At 33.6% G+C, this 20791-nt stretch overlaps 2 protein-coding genes across 3 annotated transcripts; one reads left to right on the top strand and one right to left on the bottom strand.

Annotated features, from left to right (window-relative positions):
• The first annotated feature begins 578 nt into the window (after positions 1-578).
• LOC108204692 (presequence protease 1, chloroplastic/mitochondrial) lies at positions 579-20404 on the top strand. Of its 2 annotated transcripts, none has more exons than XM_017374256.2 (19): positions 579-864; positions 942-1113; positions 1400-1574; positions 1658-1790; positions 1922-1992; positions 2777-2860; positions 3244-3334; positions 7527-8047; positions 8150-8314; positions 8401-8619; positions 8705-8832; positions 9394-9583; positions 16901-16984; positions 17058-17155; positions 18164-18428; positions 18512-18674; positions 18764-18944; positions 19623-19694; positions 19971-20404. In XM_017374256.2, the coding sequence occupies exons 1-19, from the start codon at positions 633-635 to the stop codon at positions 20110-20112; spliced, it is 3186 nt and encodes a 1061-aa protein (XP_017229745.1). In that variant the 5' UTR covers positions 579-632; the 3' UTR covers positions 20113-20404. The 2 variants fall into 2 exon arrangements, with proteins under 2 accessions (XP_017229745.1, XP_063949480.1); XM_064093410.1 differs by having other exon boundaries at positions 655-864; positions 942-1084; positions 19971-20228.
• Positions 12434-13261, bottom strand: LOC135152687 (uncharacterized). Its single transcript, XM_064093413.1, has 2 exons — positions 13164-13261; positions 12434-13068 (listed from the first exon to the last, which is right to left on the bottom strand). The coding sequence occupies exons 1-2, from the start codon at positions 13236-13238 to the stop codon at positions 12526-12528; spliced, it is 618 nt and encodes a 205-aa protein (XP_063949483.1). The 5' UTR covers positions 13239-13261; the 3' UTR covers positions 12434-12525.
• Positions 20405-20791: the final 387 nt, after the last annotated feature.

Below are 20791 nucleotides of genomic sequence, written 5' to 3'. Positions count from 1 at the left end.
CGTGTATTTTTCGTTCCGGGGACTCGAAATGTAAACACAACCACTATGTGGGTGTATTCAACTAGGACTTTAATGGATTATATATGATTTATGAATTATATGAATTGTATCCGATTTTGATTTTATGTGGTTTCTAGATAAAATTTTGAAGAGTTGATATAAAGTATCTAGGTTTTAAGCATAATACTTCAAAATCTCATGAATTTTAGTGGATTTCAAAAACATTGAACAATATCACAAAATCCTCATTTTAAGAAATCCAAAAAAGTCCATTAGCATTAGTATATCATCATATTTTAATTTAATGTATCTTAAACAATTTCATTTGGATACCATTTGAGTACCATCATATTTTATATATTTTAAATAATCTCAATTGAATATCATTGAGTTTTTTAAGCATAGTTTAAAAGCTTGATCGAATACCGTTAGATTTTATAACATAATTTGAAATCTTAATTGAATATATCAAGATTTTGATACATCCTTTAAAATTCAAATTCAAATAGACACAAATTTCATAAATACTTTTTTAATTAAATACATTCTTAAATTTTTATATCATCATTGACGATTATACCAACTACAGAACCCCAGGGTAGCGAAAACCTTAAACCTTAACTAATACCTGAATGTTGAGAGCCGTACTTCGCCGGTCTAAATCAAACACAACTTCACCACTATGTGCACGAGCCTCCTCCCGCCGCCTGTCTTCCCTTCCGTCAAGACCACACCCTCGCCGGCGATCGTTTCTCCGGCAACATCTGAAACTCATCCCAACAGCTAAACCTCCTCCATTCAATGCACATTTTCGCCCTCTCTTTACTCGCTCGGTTGCAACTTCTTCCCCTCAATCTTCTCCAGGTCAATTATTCTTTCATTTTTATTTTTTATTTGAGTTGGTTTTGTTGTTTGATTTGGTTAATTTGTGGTCGTTTTAGATGTTTATGATGCTCCGGAGAAGCTCGGGTTTGAGAAACTTTCGGAGCAGTTCATCGAAGAGTGCAAGTCGAAAGCAGTTTTGTTTAAGCATAAAAAAACTGGAGCTCAAGTTATGTCCCTTTCCAATGACGATGAGAATAAGGTTTTCGGTGTTGTTTTTCGAACTCCTCCGTAAGTATTGATGCATTCATTTTTCATGTTGTGTTGTTATTGACTTGTTAAAGTAAATTCTAATTGTCTACAAATAATTTGGATGTCGTGAAACTGATTATAATAATGTGAGAGAGATGGTTAAAAGTTAGTTTTTGGGTCTAACTTCGATAATTGATGTACACTTTGACAATGGTGATAACTCCATGGCCTTGTAAATGTAAATATGTTCTGTAAAACTGAGATTTATATTAGTAAAATTTGCCGCAGCATCTAATGCAGAAACTAGATGTAATTTTTAATGCAGAAAAGATTCAACTGGAATCCCACACATATTGGAGCACAGCGTGCTTTGCGGTTCACGAAAGTACCCCCTAAAAGAACCCTTTGTTGAACTATTGAAAGGGAGTTTGCATACTTTTTTGAATGCTTTCACATATCCAGATAGGACCTGCTATCCTGTTGCTTCCACAAATGCAAAGGTCGCAAAGATATACCAAGATTATTTTGACATGAATGTTGACTAGGATTTTTCATATAATATCTAATTCTATCTTTGAAATAGGATTTCTATAATCTGGTTGATGTCTATCTGGATGCCGTCTTCTTTCCCAAGTGTGTGGAGGACATTCAGACTTTTCAACAAGAGGGTTGGCATCATGAGCTAAATGACCCTTCAGAGGACATAACATATAAAGGTTTTATATTTTGTGTGACCATTTTAAACTTTTTTCCATATGAAAGAACACAGTTGCAGTTGCAGTTGCAATCTTAGCATCAGAACTGTATGGATTCATCTTGTAGCTTCTTCTTCCTGTGCATATCTCAGGTGTTGTATTCAATGAAATGAAGGGGGTCTATTCTCAGCCAGATAACATATTAGGCAGAAGCTCTCAACAGGCAAGCTTAAAATTATACTCTTCAATTGATATCATAATTTCATTGTTTCATAATTCTTTCAAGCATGCTTAAATTATTCTAGTAATTTCGTTTTACATGAACTTTAAATGTTCTGCATTGTTTAGACTCTTTGGTAATTTTACTTGTATTCTTTTAAACCAAATGTTACTTTTTTTAAATTTAAAGGAAGCCAGGTTGTTTCTTTCCTTAAACACCGCAGTGTTGGTTTACAAGTCCTATATAAACGGCCTCTGCACTACTTTCTATATACATACACTTAATAATTGTAATGTGTGCAACTCATAAGACATCTCAATTGTCCACAATTTTCTTGTTTTCCAAACTTCCTGCTGTTATTTATACCAAGCAGGTACTGATTGGTGATTTATAACTGTAACAGTGTTTTTAGACTTGAAATCGACTGGATAACATGGTTTTTCCTGAAACTCCATTGTCTTATTATGACATTTCAACAAATATTAAAACCTCCGAGTGCAAAAAAAATTGTGTGTAAACTGATGGATCTTTTCTAAAAATAAATAAATATAGAGGTAGTCTTACTGCAATAGACTCACAGTCCTTTATGTGCTGTTTTTAAATTATACAGATAAAAAATATTTGTTACTGCAAATCGATCTTGAAGTCTCGGAACTTTCATTTTCATGGTTGGTTCATTGTTCTTATATGTACTGATTTGTGGTGGTTAAATTAAAACTGCATCCATGATTATTAAATCTCAAGTAGTTGGTTGTGCAATGTTACTGAATGTCGCACTTCTGCCCAGGCTGTTTTTCCAGACAATACCTATGGCGTTGATAGTGGTGGTGATCCACTAGATATTCCCAAACTCACATTTGCTGAATTCAAGGTTTGTCACATGTTTTTATGTTCACTGTTGAAGGTGTATCGAAGTTCCTTGTTGTAATTAATTCAGTTCCAGCTTGCATTTAAATAGGACTATAGGAGAAATATTAGAATCACATCAATATTATGCAGTGATGGGGACATCAATATGTTTAGGATTTCCTGTTGCACCAGCATGCATTTGTCCCTATGTATCTTTAAACCTGTTCTTATTTCATTTTTAGTGTAATTAGTCTGTTTACCCAGAAAAGATGGTTAACTTTAATATGACCTTAGTTTGTGTACATTGTTAACTTTTATATGACCTTAGTTTTGGTGCATGCTATATGTAAGCTATATCTTTGGTCTAATAAATTAATTTTGATACTACTCTTATATACATAACAGGAATTTCATCTTAAATTTTACCATCCCAGTAATGCGAGGATATGGTTTTATGGAGATGATGATCCAATGGAGCGCCTACGTATCTTAAGTGGTATTTACTATGTCAACTTACTGCTTGTAGCATTATATATTTTAGCAGTAGTAGTTTATGTGCTTAAGATTAATGTCAAATTCAATGGTAGAAATAGTGCAATTTTACAGGACTGTCAAAGGCCTAATTACTTATCCCTTAGGATGCTTGCTACAGAGTTAGTAGGGTTTGCCAAGCACTGCTGCTTCTAGGGTAACTTGGCCTAATTCACACATTAACACTAATGGTACATAATTTTGTCATACTCGTGGAAAACATATCCATCTATCCTAAGTAAAACAACCATTAACAACCATAATGGTGGCAACCACTGGTATCCCACATAGTCTAAATCATAATTAACTCCTATAATGTTATTGTAACAACAAGAGGATAATGCATGGATACTAATTATTTCCTTTCTTGAAGCCTGACCAATTGTTTCTTGGACCCCTATAATATAATTTGCAACAGAATACAGAGACACCGAGAATTTACAGTTTTCTCAAGTTTCTAGAACTTAAAAGTTGTTTGCTCATTTCTTACAACTCTGTACTATTCATAGATGATGGTTTCCATTAATGACTAATGAAATAAAAGAGAATATAGCTAGCTCCTTTGTGTACATGTAGCTTAAGAGCTTGGATAGGCTTGCCCATCCAAACTTTTATCCTATATATCAAGAATTTGTCATCCCTCTTAACAATGCTTCTACGAAAATATAATACTGATGAGTCATATACTTGAAAAGATGTACATATTTTCTCACCACATGATCAATCAATCATCCTCTTGACTTTTTCTCTAAGTTAGATTAAATTCCTTGTCCCCATCAGTTGTAATATTCTATATCTTACTCTTTCTTGTATATTATATTTATATTTGTACATAATATTTATAAGGGTATGTATACCTTAAACTTGGTGATGCATACAAGGGTCATGCTTGCATCATGCTCCAAACCTGACCTATATGTAAACAACTTCTCCAAAGCCAACTGCACCATATAACCATGAATCTTGCACTCTTCCAAATGACCATTTCGTGCATGTCACCTCTATATCCATTGTGCCATGCCATTTGGAAGCTAATGACACCATAGAAACATTAACGTTCCGCTCTTTCAAGTGAACTTTTATGTCATACCAAATATATGTCCCTTGTGCCATGCTTTGTTTGTCTGGACATGATCATGGCCATGCTGTTTGTCTCCTGTCTCCTCCAGAATCATGTGTGCTTTGGGTAGGTGCATTATGCAATCATGGGCCAATGTATAAGATGTCACGGTAACCAACAAGCGTCATGGTTCCATGGTGTAAGGAATATTTCTAAGTACTTTTCTTGAAAAGAGCTAAAACCTAGTAGGTAGACAGACAACCATAGTTGTAAGACATCATGTTAAACTCCTTTTTGAGGTGATAAAAAGGGTGGCGAACCCTTTAAATAGCTGGTGTGTCTTTCTGGTTGAATTGCTTTGTGTTGCCAATCGTATTTTAGGGGCTGCTAAACACTTAGCCAGGCTTGAACTTCACTAAGGGGAACTGGGGGATCATTATTGTGAAATTTGACGCTAATTAGTGCTTCAAAAACAATATGCCAATTTTTCAAAGTCCAATAATTATTGAATGCAATATAAAGCTTATGTTTGAGTCATCCCCCTTGTCCAGTAACTAAAACATACACAATAAATATATGAAGTGTCGGGAATCAGTGAAGTCCCGACTTGTATTTTCTGTTTATAATTTAAGAGATAATTCTAAGTGAAACAAGTAAGACATGATATTTTTAAGCTAAGAACATATAGAATTCATATAAAGAAAGGTGGATTTGCAGAGAGGGAGGGAGGGAGGGAGGGAGTTGGTGGAACTGTATTTAATTTTCTGTATTCAAATTGAACATAAGTTCCCATTACATTTGCTGATGGTATTTATACAGCTACTAGCAAAAGACTACAATAGCCCCGACTTATCATCAGTACCACTACTATTAATACTATATTATGATTATTACTAATACTGGGGTGTTCCTGACATAAAGAAACTTAATGCATTTCAAGTTCCCAAAACATGGACAACATTGGAGAATTATTGAAACACTTCTCACATAAATCCTCTACAAAATATTGGTACGCGAAAAAGTTGTTACTGAGCATATATATTGGTTAAATGATACCCAATGAATGATAATGGTACTTTACACATGTATAGCTCAAGTCTCGGCACCGATGGTGCCAGATGTTATGAAATGCGAGGCGCTAAGGCGATGTGCCTGCTTCATCAAAATGAGGTGCCTAGAATAAAAAAATCAAAGATATATATTATCTTCAGGCTACAAATCATAAATATATATATATATATATATATATATATCATTGTTCAAAGAAAAATACTCTTAAAAAAAGAACAAAGAAGAACATTTAGAATCGAATGTAAAATCGCATCCAAAATTTGAATTAAATTTTAGTTTTAATATTAAGCTAATTAACCTTACATTATAAATAGTAATAGTATCTAATATGTTTAATAATAAATAAGGAATAAAAATAACATGTTCTATGTAAAATCATCGTGCAATATATATATATATATATATATATATATATATGTGTGTGTGTGTGTGTGTGTGTGTAGGGATAGGATCAAACAAAAACTTTTCTAAGTTACAAATTTACAAACTTTTTTTTTTAATTTTTTTTATTCTCGATATGTGTTAATCCTTGGTTATAGAAAATATACATGTTGAAAATTATTGAAAAAACATCACAATTTTTAATAATAACGCATAAATAAATCGTGCATTCAACACATTTGTAACTGGGGTTAAACATCGGGTGTAGAACCCTAATTATCATTTTGTTGAATAAATTTATAGAGATGATTAAACTATACGTCTGAGATTTTGGTAGGGTCTAGAAATATAAATATAAATATTGGTTATATAATACGTTTAACTTAGTTCTTATATTAAAAACTTAGTTTATGTACTTCTCCAATTTAATTTTAACCATGTTCAACAAAATATGTTAAAAAAATGTTGGACTCAAATTATATATGTGTTGAAACACATAGTTTATTTATATGTTTTCTATTCGAATAGTGATGAATTTTCAATTATTTTCAGCACAAATACCTTGTATAACTAATAATTAACACATATGAAAAATAAAAAAAAATAAAAAAAGTTTGTAAGTTTGTACCAGAACCCTCCCCTGTATGTACATATATATGTATATATATATATATATATATATATATATATATATATATATATATTCTATTCTGGATTCTATTCTGGATTCTATTGTTTAGATTTTTCAACATGGGTTTCTAGTCTATTGAAAACTCACTTTCAACATATATGAAACTAAAAATGTGGTTTTTATTTTTGATGTTTAAAATTCATGATTGCAAGACATTTCCTCACAAAAATATATCTGAAACTCAAAAGGGCAATTTTAATTTTTCAATACAATATATCCAACCAATTAGAAATTTCCTTCCAAAAAAATTGAGAGAAAAAAAACAGTAGTTTTATTTTTTAAGTTATTTTCTTACAATTTGGAAACTTTCTTCCAATAGATATTTTTGTCATTGTCTTTTCTGTCATTTAGAAACTTCCTTCCAATCAATTCAAAACTGAAAATAATAGTTTTGATGTTTTAATACGATCTTTCCAACTTATCACAAAAATCCTTTTGACATATTCGAAGTTAGAAAAGGTAGTTTTATTCTTCATATTTAAAATTAAAAAATCCAAGAAAACCAGAAAAATAGATCACAGTTATCTAAGAGTTTCCACCTTAACGCCCCTCGCTTGTCCTTTATATAAGAATATCTTGGAGTAGCCGCCACCTTAACGATATTATTTAACCTTGTGTTGGCTTCAAGACAGTAGAACACGTCAGAGGTAAAAAGAGTTTACATAATGGTTCGTGTTTGTCTTGAAGTAGAACACGTTACAATTAGTTTGTTTTTTAGAAAAGGTAGAGGAAAGGTTAATTTAGGGATGACCAAAAATATCTAACCAAACTACTACAAATTATCCTTATGTTTGGTTATTATAGTTTAGTATAGATATGCAGTATTATTGGTAGAAAAACCTTACTCCCCTATTCTTTATTTTTACTTATGTATGTATAACTATCTTGTTATGCGGTTATATTGAAAGTAACTCTTATGGAACATGGTTTGACACTTCTCAATTTCAATTGCAGAGTATCTAGATATGTTTGATGTGAGTACAGCTCCTGAAGAATCAATAGTCAAATCGCAGAAGCTATTTCTAAAGCCAGTAAGGATAGTCAAGAAATATCCTGCCACTGAAGGTGGTGATTTGAAAAAGAAGCACATGCTTTGCCTTAATTGGTTGATCTCTGATGAACCACTTGACTCGGAAACTGAGCTTGCCCTTGGTTTCCTGGACGATCTGTTGTTGGGAACCCCTGCTTCTCCTTTAAGAAAAATCCTACTTGAAAGTAGTTTGGGAGAGGCGATAGTTGGAGGAGGGGTTGAGGATGAATTACTTCAGGCCCAATTTAGCGTAGGATTGAAAGGTGTTTCTAAAGAGGATATTAAAAAGGTTGAGGATTTAGTAATGGATACTCTGAAATCCTTGGCCGAGACAGGTTTTGACACAGATGCCGTGGAGGCATCTATGAATACGGTAGAGTTCTCTTTGAGGGAAAACAACACTGGGTCATTTCCTCGTGGTTTGGCCTTGATGCTTCAGTCCATTGTAAGAATGCTAATGTATTGAGCTCTTGTTTAAGAAGCCAGAGTCTACTTCTTTTCCACCTTGGTTTTGGAATGAATTCTTACATAAAATTTGTGTTTTTAGGGGAAATGGATATATGACATGGATCCATTTGAACCTTTGAAATATCAAAAACCACTGATGGCTCTAAAAGCTAGGATTGCTGAGGAAGGCAACAAGGCTGTTTTTTCACCATTGATAGAGAAATATATTTTGAACAATCCTCATCGTGTAACAATTGAGATGCAGGTAACTTAAAGGCAGAAATGTCTCTAATATGTATAAAGCACATTAAATTGAAATTGTTAAATTATAACTTCTGCTATTCTTGTCAGCCTGATGCAGAGAAGGCTTCTTGTGATGAAGCAGCAGAGAAAAAACTCTTGGATGAAAAAAAGGCAAGTATGACCGAAGCGGATCTTTCTAAACTGGCTCGTGCTACTCGGGAGCTACGATTGAGGCAAGAAACCCCCGACCCCCCTGAAGTTTTGAAGAGCGTGCCAAGCCTATCTCTTCAAGACATACCTAAGAAACCTGTACAAATCCCAATTAAGGTAGCTGTTGTTGCATATATATCTTTCTTTGTCAATCCATAATATAATTATGTTCAGTCGGTCTTACGAACTTCGGAAATAGCAGATCGGGGATATTAATGGGGTAAAGGTATTGCATCATGACCTATTCACTAATGATGTTTTATACAGTGAAGTTGTGTTTGACATGAGTTCACTTAAGCAAGAGCTTGTTCCTCTGGTGCCTTTGTTCTGGTGAGTTGCAAATGTTTATTTGCTCTGTAATTATATACTATCATACAAGTTACGTAATGAATTGTGTGCTTTATACTGAGTGCTGTCGTTTCTAATGTTTGTGTTTCACTAGTCTTTGTAACTTTTTTAAGTTTTACCAGCTCCTCAGAATGCACCTTGAAACCTGTTTTCTTGTACTGTTTTATGACCCCGTTGACTAGAAAAAATGTATCATTGGAGTGTTTAACAAGGAACTATACTTTCTAATCCATGACATTCAATTAGGGGAGTGAAACAATATGTGTTTGAGTTATACTTGCTCTGACTCTTTTACATAGTTTAGATTGCAGTACCTAATAGCCTTGGAAAGGAGAGGAGAGAGAGGGGGGGGGGGGTTGAAAAAGGTTTGTCATATATGTTAGAACAAGAAAAATCGTTGCTATTAGCAAAGTGTGTTTCAAAGTGTGTAACTTTAATTTTTGGGAAGTTAAAATTATTATACATGAGTTGGTCACCTACGTATTCTCATTTGTACATGAATATATAAATATTCTGAATCTAGTGTGGTGAAATTGTTGACAGTCAGTCACTGATGGAGATGGGTACAAAAGACATGGACTTTGTACAACTCAATCAGTTGATTGGAAGAAAAACCGGAGGAATATCAGTATATCCATTCATATCATCAGTAAGAGGCAAAGCTGATCCATGCAGCCACATGATTGTTCGAGGCAAAGCAATGTCTGGGCGCATAGAAGATCTCTTTAACCTGGTATACTTTCGTTTTTTATACTAAAAAGCATGTATTATTCGCTAACGTTTTTATATATGCTCCTAGATTTGTTGTTGATTTTTTTTTTTTTTACTTTAAAAATTTTGATTTTGTTGAGTTGTTTTAATTGAACATGCAAGACTTGTGTTTCTAGAGCTCAAATATATATTTTTCCAAAAGTCAGTAATAGATGCATGTTTATGTTTATACTACTATACTATGTACACTCTTTTATCGTTGATGACCAACCCAAAAGGGAAGTTCAAAGAAAATTGACATGTATGATTTTGTTTGACTTTATATTGAGCATCAAGCATCTCAAGTTGCATATATATGATAACAAAAATGTTGATTCCGAACCAGTTTTGCTGGTTTTGTATATAAATCATAAGTGATGTTTGACGATTGTTTATTATAAATTTGGAATTTTATTAGTTAAAAAATCTATAATGGGGCTCTTTTTAATGTAGTCATGTAAGATTGCGAAGGAGATAGTGCTAGATTACTTTAGGTATTGAGTTGTTGAATAAATAAGCAAGAGACTAGCTTAGTGAAGATATAGATGGAAATTCCTCATAAATTAAAGGGAAAATTAAATTTTAGGTCGCTGAACTATTGACATTTTATTGTCTAGGTCCCTTAACTAAAGATTTCGTATTTTAGGTGACTCAACTTTTCCGTTTTTCTGATCTAAGTCCTTCAGTCAAAAAGATTCTAATGGTGTTAACTAGGGTTCTTGAGTTTCATACAGATCAAAGCAATTTTGAAGGTGTTACTGATATTCAAACTCAAAGATCAAGTAGTCAAATTGATGCTTGTGTTGCTAAGGACACTCATATGATATCAATTTTCACAAACTAGGTCCAAATCAAAAATTTATAAATTTAGGTCCCTAAATTCGATAAAGGACCTTAAATTTATGGTCCAATTTGGGTTTTTTAAATTGAATCTAATTTGTGAAAATTGTTGTCATATGAGTGTCGCTAATGATTCAAGCTTCAATTTGACCACTTGAACTTTGAGTTTGGATATCACTAACACCTTCAAAATTTCTTTGATTTGTATGAAACTCAAGAACCCTGGTTAACACCGTTAGAATCTTTTTGACGGAAGGACTTAGATCAGAAACGGAAAAGTTAAGTTACCTAAAATACAGAATCTTTAGTTCAGGGACCTAGACAATAAAACGTCAATAGTTCAGGGACCTATAATTTAATTTTCCCTAAATTAAATAATGTGAGAGCTTAGCGAAGCAACATTAAAATTTTCAACAAAGTTAAAGAAAAGGAACACCTAGAATTCGATGTTTGAAGAAATTAAAATAAATGACTAGACTTGTGGATAAAGATGATCGTAGTTTGTGATATAAAATTCTATGTTTAATCTCTTTCATTTATTATGCAATATAATTCTGAAAGTGCAATCTATGATAGATCCTCTATGTCCTCAATCTAAATTTAAAGCACACCAATAAGAGAGAGCATGGAGATTTTGCTTTACTATCCGTGCCTAAGTAGGTTATATAAACAACCTAAGATTCAAAAGAAAGCAGACAAGCAATTAATTCAAAGCCGTTGGATACAACTAGCAGATAATTATGTTTATAAGCAAGTTGTATCCATTGGCTTGAATGAACTGTTTGTGTGCTTTCTTTTTAATCTTAGGGTGTTATATATTCTAATACTTAGACACGGATGGTAAACCAAAATCGCCATGCTCTTATTGGTGTGTTTGTAATTTGGATTGAGGATATGGAGGATCTATCACATATAAAAATTATAATAACTAAATATTTATTATTTGTTTGTTCTTTCAGAATTATATTGCATAATAATGAAAAAGATTAAAAATAATTTTATATCACAAATTAAAATCTAGTTTATCCATCAATTCTACTCATTTATTTTAATTTCTTCAAACACCGAATTTTAGGTGTTCCTTCTCTTTAACTCTGTTGAAAATTTTAATTTTGCTTCACTAAGGTCTCACATTATTTAATTTATTAGGAATTTTCATTTAATCTCTCACATTATTCAAGAGATAGAACTAATAGAATTTCCGTGGCTTCTTTTCCAGGTAAATTTAGAGGGTGATAATTTTGTGTGCTTTGTTTGTGGTATCTACACTCTCTAGCATTAAGTTTATTGCAATATATGATTGCCGAAATTATCATTTAAAAAGTATTTTTTGACAAGTTATTGTTTAAGAAGTTAGCTGTATATTTTTATTTTTTATTTTGATGATTAACACCCTAACGCACCCTCCTTGTCTTTGACAATGTTCGAACCCTTGACATCATGTAAAGGGAGCGAGAGAGTTACCATTGAACCAAGAGGTATTGGTAGCTATAAATTTTCGTTTAATATAATGTAGGATCGGTGTGTGCACATTAGGGACTTGGAAGCTGGCTGTTCCATAATTGGGTGTCAGTTTGGTAGGCAAAGTAGTTCGTATTGCCGATCCTTCAAGAGTCTTTTGATGTATATATTTCTGATTTACTGTAGGAAACATGTAGGGCAACCAATAATGGGTATTGCAGAAAATATTATTGAAGAACTTAGCTGTATATTTCTCTGTGATATAAATGTAGGAACTATGTGTAATTAGGGACTATGGAAGCTGGTTCTCCCTGATTTAGTATCATATTGGTAAGCAAACTAGTTCTTGTGTGTTGCATACTTGTTAAGGCGTAAAGGCGAGGCTAGACGATAGTCCACCGCCTAACTGCCTAGGCGGTTAGGCGAGCGCCTAGGCGGTAATTAGACGGATTATACGTTTAACAATATATTGATTATATTTTTTATATACATATATTTATATGTTATAATAAAATAGCATAGATTAACTATAATTAAATACCAAAAGTAAATATTATATAAAGTTAAGAGGAACAGGTCTAAAACATACAAATCTAGTAATTTCTACAAGAAAACTATGATAAACTAGATGATAAAATCATCAAGAAAAGGCTGTTCTTCATTTCCGGGTCGACTTTGAGTTGCACTCGGTATTTCCCCGTAATCATCATCAATATCTTCGTCATCATTTTCATTTGACAATATGCCATTGTCCTGGACTTCTTCTTCACTTTCAGAATCGTGCAAGTGAAAAGTACGTGAAGTGTGCGCACGAGAAGAACCTGCACCATTACGATGTCGATTATATGTTAAAATCTCCCTGGTGTTTGTATTAGTTTCGCCACCTTTATCACGATTTCTATTACGAAGATTACGCACTGCACTTGCCGGACCAGCAGCTATAACAACATGTTCCCATAGCAGATCTTCTCCAGGATGAACAGAATCACCATCTGCATTACCTACCCATTCACCACTCCAGTTAAAGTCTTCGAGCGCAATTGGATCGAACTTATCTCCAAGCTCACGGCGCTTTTGGAATCGCTCTGCAATCTTTTCATTGTACTGGATATACACGAGATCATTCAGCCTCTTATGTTCCAAGCGATTTCTTCTTTTAGTGTGAATCTATACAATATGCAAAGAAATAAAATGGTATAAATCGTAAATCTCCAACTGGTGCTAAGCAACTAATTTCTAAAATGTAAAATGAATGTTCTTACAAACTCAAAGGTGCTCCAGTTTCGCTCACAGCCTGATGAAGAGCAGCAAAGGCCAACAATCCGTTTCGCTATCATTGCTAGGTCAGGTGCGCAACCCCCAAAAGCACTCCACCAGTCAACTAACATATTCGATATATAAAAAATTAAGTGACTTGCTCATAGTTATATTAAATGGAATACTGAAGTACTAGGTTTACTTACGAGGACTCTTCGTTTTTCTTTGATCAATTGCCATTTGTCTTGCAAAGTTCTCTCTCGTATGCTCGTAGTTATCAGTTTGGTTACTTACCAAATTCCTAGTCTCAATATCAGGCACCATCTTCTCCAAAACATCATTGAAATCTTCCCGGAGTTTGCAAGCATTACGATAGTCTTTCTCTTGTATGTCAAAGAACTTTCCAGGATTTAAAAACAAACCAGCAGCATGTATTTGAACCCCCATCTGCGTATCCCAGCGTTTCTCAATGATGTCAATAACAAATTTGCAAAGTGATGCATTGTTTTCAAAAGAATCTTTGATAGTTTTCTTGGCATGTTCCATAGCAACAACAAGTTCTGGCTTGCTGGTTGTTCATCAGCATCGACTACTCTCAAGGCAACAAGAAGCGGTTGTGCAGCCCTGATACAATTTGCAATATTATTCCATAGTGCAGTTGACATAATCAAGTCATAAACCTGTTTTCCAGCCTCTGTTTTAGCCAAACTTGACCTGCTCCAGTCCTCACTTACAAAGAGCTGCCTCAATGCATCTTGGAATTTGAATAAACACTGCAGTGTGAGAAAAGATGTGGCAAATCTAGTCGCTCCAGGTCTCACAAGTTCTCTGCCTCCTGTTTTAACCTTCATTGCATTATGAAGACGACCATGCCTATAAATAAATGTTGCTTATATCAGCATAATTACCAGTCAAGTGTTGCTTGAGTCTATTGATCCCCTGTTTTACTTGTTTTCCACAAAGAATACATTCAATACAGCCTTTCACTTCTGGATCAGGCCAATATCCATACTTCCATCCGGGATCAGTTGACTTAGCCTTATGTTTAGGATCAGTTTTGGGATCAATTACTTCATTACTCTTTCCGGATTCAGCCATTACAAACACTATCAAAAATAGACATGCTTTATGTGTTATATATACAAGTGTATGATATGTATATAATTATGTGTTGTAAATGTATACTTATGTACACACATATATGTTTCTACATACATATCTCATAAATATAATACATATATATACACACAGGTATATACATATATATCTATATATATGTAAGAGAACAAGGAAAAAAAGAAGGCTTAATGACCTTTTAGCCCTCGAAGTATGGGTGAATGTTTCGATGCGGCCTCGAAGTTTAAAAACGTACCTTTCGACCCTCAAAGTATCTGTGTCGTACCTTTTAGCCCTTATGGCGTATACCGGTATATAACGGGGTGGACAAAGTTGACATTTAACACGTAAGGGTTAAAATGGGCATTAAACATTAAGGGTTAAAAGGAACATCTAATGTATTTTAATGTATTCTTTAGGGGTTAAAAGGAACGAGATGTATACTTTAAGGGTTAAAAGGTACGCCCAAACTTTACCCCGAATATGAATTGTCAAGTTTATCCCCCGATTTATACCGGTATTTTTAAAAAGGGCTAAAAGGTACGACAAACATACTTTGAGGGTCGAAAAGTACGTTTTTAAACTTCGAGGCCGCATCGGAACATCCACCCATACTTCAAGGGTTAAAAGGTCATTAAGCCAAAAAAGAATAGTGTGTGTGTGTAAGAGAAAAGAAGAAGAATTAAAGAAGAAAGAATACCTGATTGATTAATTTCTATCCCGTAGTCTCGTGTTTCTCTCTCTAGTTCGTTGAAAATTAGGGTTATGACGGCTGCTGTTATAACATATAAGTTATAAGATACACGTGTTGGGCTGGGCCTGGATAATTGGGCTGGACCGGGTCAGAAACTAAGACGAATTAGACGAGAAAAGGCGAGAAAGGCGTCGTCTTATCCGCCTAGGCGGCCCTGGGCGTCGCCTACCCACTAAAAATCAAGACGGGTCGGACGCCTTGACATTTTTTACCGCCTTGCCGCCTAGGCGGCGCCTAGGCGACGTCTTAACAACTATGGTGTGTTGCATATCCTTCAAGAGTCTTTCTAATGTATCCATCTCTGTTTTAATGTAAGAAAAAGTGTATATTCCCTCCAGAAATTAACAGAGGCTAGGGAAAATGTGTTGCTTAAGTCATTAATGATATATACACATATGATTAATTTTTTGGGAAAATTAATTTTTTTATCACTCAACTATTTATTTCTTTAGAAACCTACTACCGAACTAAATATTTTATATTTTTAGACACTAACGTTACATTTCATTTTAATTTTAAACCATTCTGTTAATTTTGTCTAAAGAACGATAAACCCATAACCGACCCGTATTTTAAAAAATTTCTCAAGTGTTCTTGAAGATCAAACTCGAATTTGAATATAAATTTGGAGTTCAAATTCAGAGCTTATGTAACCAAATCGATCGTTGTGAAACCCTTTATCTGATTTCATCAACAAAAAGCGATTTGGGTAAATTTTCAATTTTGACCTAATTAAGGGTTTCATTTTGGTAAATTATTCTCATGTTTTGAAGTTATGAATGCATAAATCGTTCGATTTCGAGCTTGCATGTATTTATTTTGTGATTTTTGGGTTATGATTTTGTGTTCGACGAAAAAGTGGATGCCACTTGTGTCTTTCAATTTTCCAGTTGATTGAGTGATTTTTTGTTGGTATAAGTTGGTGTAATAGCGTAGTAGGAGTGTGTTGGTTCATATGTTTCAAGTTAATTGAGTTTTAAATCAATATTAGTATTGCCGGATTTTAAATATAGCCAAGAGCTATTATAAATAGTGCCAAATAGATATTAGTCTAAGGGTCTGTTTGGGAGTGCTGTTAAAAATTGCTGTGCTATTAGAAAAAGTGCTGGTAAAATAAGTGCTGTTGTAGAAATCAGATAACTGTTTGGTAATTTTTTGATATTTATTTATTTTGAGTTATAATATTAAAAAAAAAATGTTTTTGGTGAGGTTTTATAATGAAATCTATAACAGCATTCTACAAAAGCTGAAAAGCAGCTTTTTCCAAAAGCATGGGAGGACCTGCTTTTTCCAACAGCAGCTTTTCAGCTAAAAGCTGCTGTTCGGAAAAGCTGCTTTTAGATTTACCAAACAGTTTTTCACCTGCTTTTCAGCAAAAAGCTGCTGTTGTTGTCTGCAACAGCAACCCCAAACAGCACCTAAATCGATTTTTCTACCCCCTATACATTAGTTGTTTACATGTTTTGTTTGGCTCTCATAATGAACTGCACAGTAAATTAGACTATATATGATTTCGTAGTTGCAGACCGCTATGCTCTTTCGTTTCTTAAATGAATCAACACCAATTGCTTCTTCATCAGGGTTTCCATAAATGACCTTAGATGCCAGCACATGTACTGAGGCTAAAGTCTGTGTTCCAATTTGGTTAAGAAATAAAAAAATTTATGATTAAGTTGACTGTAAATCTTATAATTTTTGAGCATATATCTGGTAATATTGTGGCAATGTTTCATGTAACATGCTATATTGTTAACCATTGAGGTTAAAATTAAAAGACGTCTTACTGTAACAGTGTAATGACTGTAATAAGTGACTATCATTTCTGAGAATTCCTATACAGCAAAACTGATTCAGTGAACATATTTACTGTAGATCAACCACATTATTCAAGATGTTCAGTTTACAGACCAGAAGCGTTTCAAGCAATTCATTTCCCAGGGCAAAGCTCGAATGGAGGTATTTGTTGTTATGATATTATGGGTGGTACTCTCTCCATGCTTTTTGTATGATCAAATTTGATGTGTTTCAGGACCAACTCCAAGGCAGTGGTCATAACATTGCAGCTGCAAGGATGGAAGCAAAGTTGAATGTTGCAGGGTGGATAGGCGAACAAATGGGTGGTGTAAGGTAAATCTTGATATACATATGAGTAGGGTTAATTGCAGACCCTTTAAATGGAAAGCTGGAGAAAACAGTTCCTGTTACGGAAAGATGCAAGGGTTCTTAAAAAAAAAAACTTTCTGAGAAGAATATATAACTGCCGCAACAAACTTTTCAGAACCTAATAAAGAAGATTGTGCAGACTGTAGAAAATATCGGTTCTGCGTTTCTCTATTTAATACTAGATCTCATATGAACTTTCCTATATACTTTATCTGCTGGTTAGTTTTTTCTTGCAGAATAACTAAAAGCCTCTAAATTCCTGCAGAGTGTCGGCTTTTCACCTGCCTTTTTAAAAACTTAGTAAGAGCACCTTTGAGCTTGGTTTAGACAAAGATGAGAGATGAAATAAAAATGAATAGTAATTTGAGATGATTTAGGGACGGTTTATTAATTTTTTCATTGAAAGTGAGAAACAGAGTATCCTGCAGTACTTAGTGTACTAGTTTAGTTTTTAAAGCCTAAATAGGACAAATATATCAGATTAAAAAGGTTCGAAAATAACATATTATTTATGCTGACTTCAGTTGGGATCCTTTTGAATTCATGTTATATGTAATATATGATTTAATCATGTATATAATTAAAACATCAGTTTTGAACCTTCTACCGCCATTTGCCTCAGTTATATAGTCTGGACATCAAGTTTATATATTATTGATCTACTTCTCAAATGGGGGACCATTAAACATAACATATGATTCAGATTTGCCCACCTCGTAGCACCTTGAGGTTTTTGTAATGCTGGTAATCAATTTATATAGTTTCTTGGTTACAAGTGTAAATTCCTTGGGGTCTTGCCAGTTTACTCAGGTTCCGGTTAATAATTATTTTGGTTGCACGTATATAGCTTCTATTGTACAGTCCCAAATTTTGTATTATAATTCCATACATTCACTGTATCTGAGACCTATATAGCATTGTAGATGATCAGAGCGGGGCTTAATGTAGTTTTTATCTTGTGTACATTTACAGTTATCTAGAATTTTTACAATCTCTTGAAGAAAAAGTTGATCTACACTGGAATGAGATCTCGTCATCATTGGAGGAGATACGCAGAACCTTATTTACAAAATCAGGCTGCTTAATAAATCTTACGGCTGACGCGAAGAACCTCACAAACTCAGAGAAGCATGTTGGCAAGTTTCTTGATTTGCTTCCATCATCTTCCTCCGCCGAATCAAAAATCTGGAAGGCTCGACTTCCTACAATTAGTGAAGCTATTGTGATTCCAACCCAGGTTCAGTAATATATAGCTTTGAATGAGTTTTTTTTTCCCTATTGAATGCTTTTGGTTGGAAGCTAAAATAAATTTCTAAAAAGGTAAATTATGTCGGAAAAGCGGCAAACCTCTATGAAACTGGATATGAATTTAATGGGAGTGCACATGTCATTTCTAAGCATATTAGCAATACATGGTTATGGGATCGTGTACGTGTTAGTGGCGGGGCTTATGGAGGATACTGTGACTTTGACACTCATTCAGGTACTTGCCCCTCTCATGTGTATGCGTCATATGAGGCGTCATATGAGCTTCCTACTTCAGTATATTACTCCGTGAAACTTTTTGTGCAGGAGTCTTTTCGTTCATGTCTTATCGGGATCCCAATTTGTTAAAGACACTAAATGTGTATGACGGGACCAGTGATTTTCTGCGGGAGTTGGAAATGGATGATGGTGCTCTTACTAAAGCAATTATTGGGACTATTGGAGATGTAGATTCCTACCAGTTACCTGATGTTAAAGGTTATAGTAGGTAAGCTGGAGTTTTTACTTGTTATTTATTACAATCTCAAATCATATGTTTACTCTTTTTCATAATTCCGTTATTCTAACTACCATATGTCAAATCTTCTGTTCCTTTTTATTGTTTACTCTTTTTCATAATTCCATTATTCTAATAAGATCCCTTTTTCCATTGTAATACTGCTATTTCTACCAGTTATAAAATACTCCCTCCTTTCCATTGTAATAGTCTTGTTTGTAAAATAAAATTTCCCATAATATTCGTCCTCTTCTTTGTTCAATGCAACTTTATACTATTTTCAACATTGACTATAATTAACTCAAACAACTTTTAAAACTTTTTAAGCAAATAACTATGTAATTCTAGTAGAATGTATGAAAACTTGGTGATATTCATATGTGATTAATGCGATTTTAGTGATGACAATAAAAATAAAACATCACATATAATATATCTTAATATGTGTGAAATTTACATAGAAGACTATTAAAATGGAAAGGAGGGAGTATTTTATAACTATAGTTAAACTTAAATTTCACCCAGGGGACATATAAAAGAAGAGATATTTCACTGTTCTGTAAATTAAAATGAACTGTTACTTTCCATGTATCAGGACTCTTTGATAGCATATGCTTGTATTTTTTATTTGTTTGCATCATAGTTAATGATTTTCTACGATATTTCCAGTTTAGTGCGATACTTACTGGGCATTGAAGAAGAAGAAAGACAAAAGAGACGTGAAGAAATACTATCGACAAGGTAACTACTTTTTCCAATAATGAACAAAGGTTTTTTTGTTCCTAGCTTTTTCAAGTGAGTCCCTTTCATGGTACTATACACATTTGCTATTAGAGTGTAACTGTTGTTCCTCAAGTCCCTGTTCTTATATTCCCTTTAGGCTCTGGGGGATAAATAAGATCTTTCTATAATTTTACTCTATTTCATCAAATTTCATTTGCAAAATGTCTAATTACAGAATTCCTCCAGGAAATTATGTGACCTAACTTGTGTTTTTATGTATATCATCTTGTGAAGCTTGGCTGACTTCAAGGAATTTGCGGAAAGAATGAATTTAGTGAAAGACAACGGGGTCGTGGTTGCAGTTGCATCGGCAGATGATGTTGATAATGCAAACAAGGAAAGACCTAACTTCTTTGAGATCAAGAAAGCCCTGTAAAAGACAAATCATCTCCCAACAGATTAACACTGTATACCCATTCAACCAATGAGTCCCTTCTTAAAGTTTTGCGGCGAAACTGTATACCAGCAAAATGACATTGTAGGATACTTGACCTCCCCCATCCCCCCTGTTGTAGAATGTATTCTTTGGAGCTGGAGTGTCCATTTTGTCGAAAAATATGAGTATTCACTTTTATGCTTCAAACAAGAAGAAATCGAGTCCCCCACCCAGCAGCTGAGTGAGGTATTAGGAATTTTTTTACCAGGGATCTCTTTTTCCATGTTTTACACCACTTCTGCCATATTTTCAAATTTCAAGCTACTAAATGATCCTGACACGAGAATATCACATTTGATGTTGAACACCAATTCATTAATTCTGACTTGAATACAAATGATTTTGAATATTTTCTGGCAAATTCCGAGACACTGATATTTATAGTAATATTAGTACTTTCAACCAAGTTTGTTATAAATAATAAATTATAATTTTAGATATTAAAAAATTATTACTATATAGTTAAAAATATTATTTACATAGAATAAAATTATAATTTAAATAATATCTGTTTAATTGAATATTGAAACCTACTCAGAGTATCTTCAAAAGACTTAGCTTTTAAATCAAAATGTATGGAGGACGAGTAAAAAAAAAAATAATCTCGAAAAAGCTCTTT

Source organism: Daucus carota, chromosome 1 (assembly GCF_001625215.2).
Source record: "Daucus carota subsp. sativus chromosome 1, DH1 v3.0, whole genome shotgun sequence".
Taxonomy (NCBI): Eukaryota; Viridiplantae; Streptophyta; class Magnoliopsida; order Apiales; family Apiaceae; genus Daucus; species Daucus carota.
Note: the sequence above shows the minus strand (reverse complement) of the source record. Positions and strands in the feature narration are given on the sequence as shown.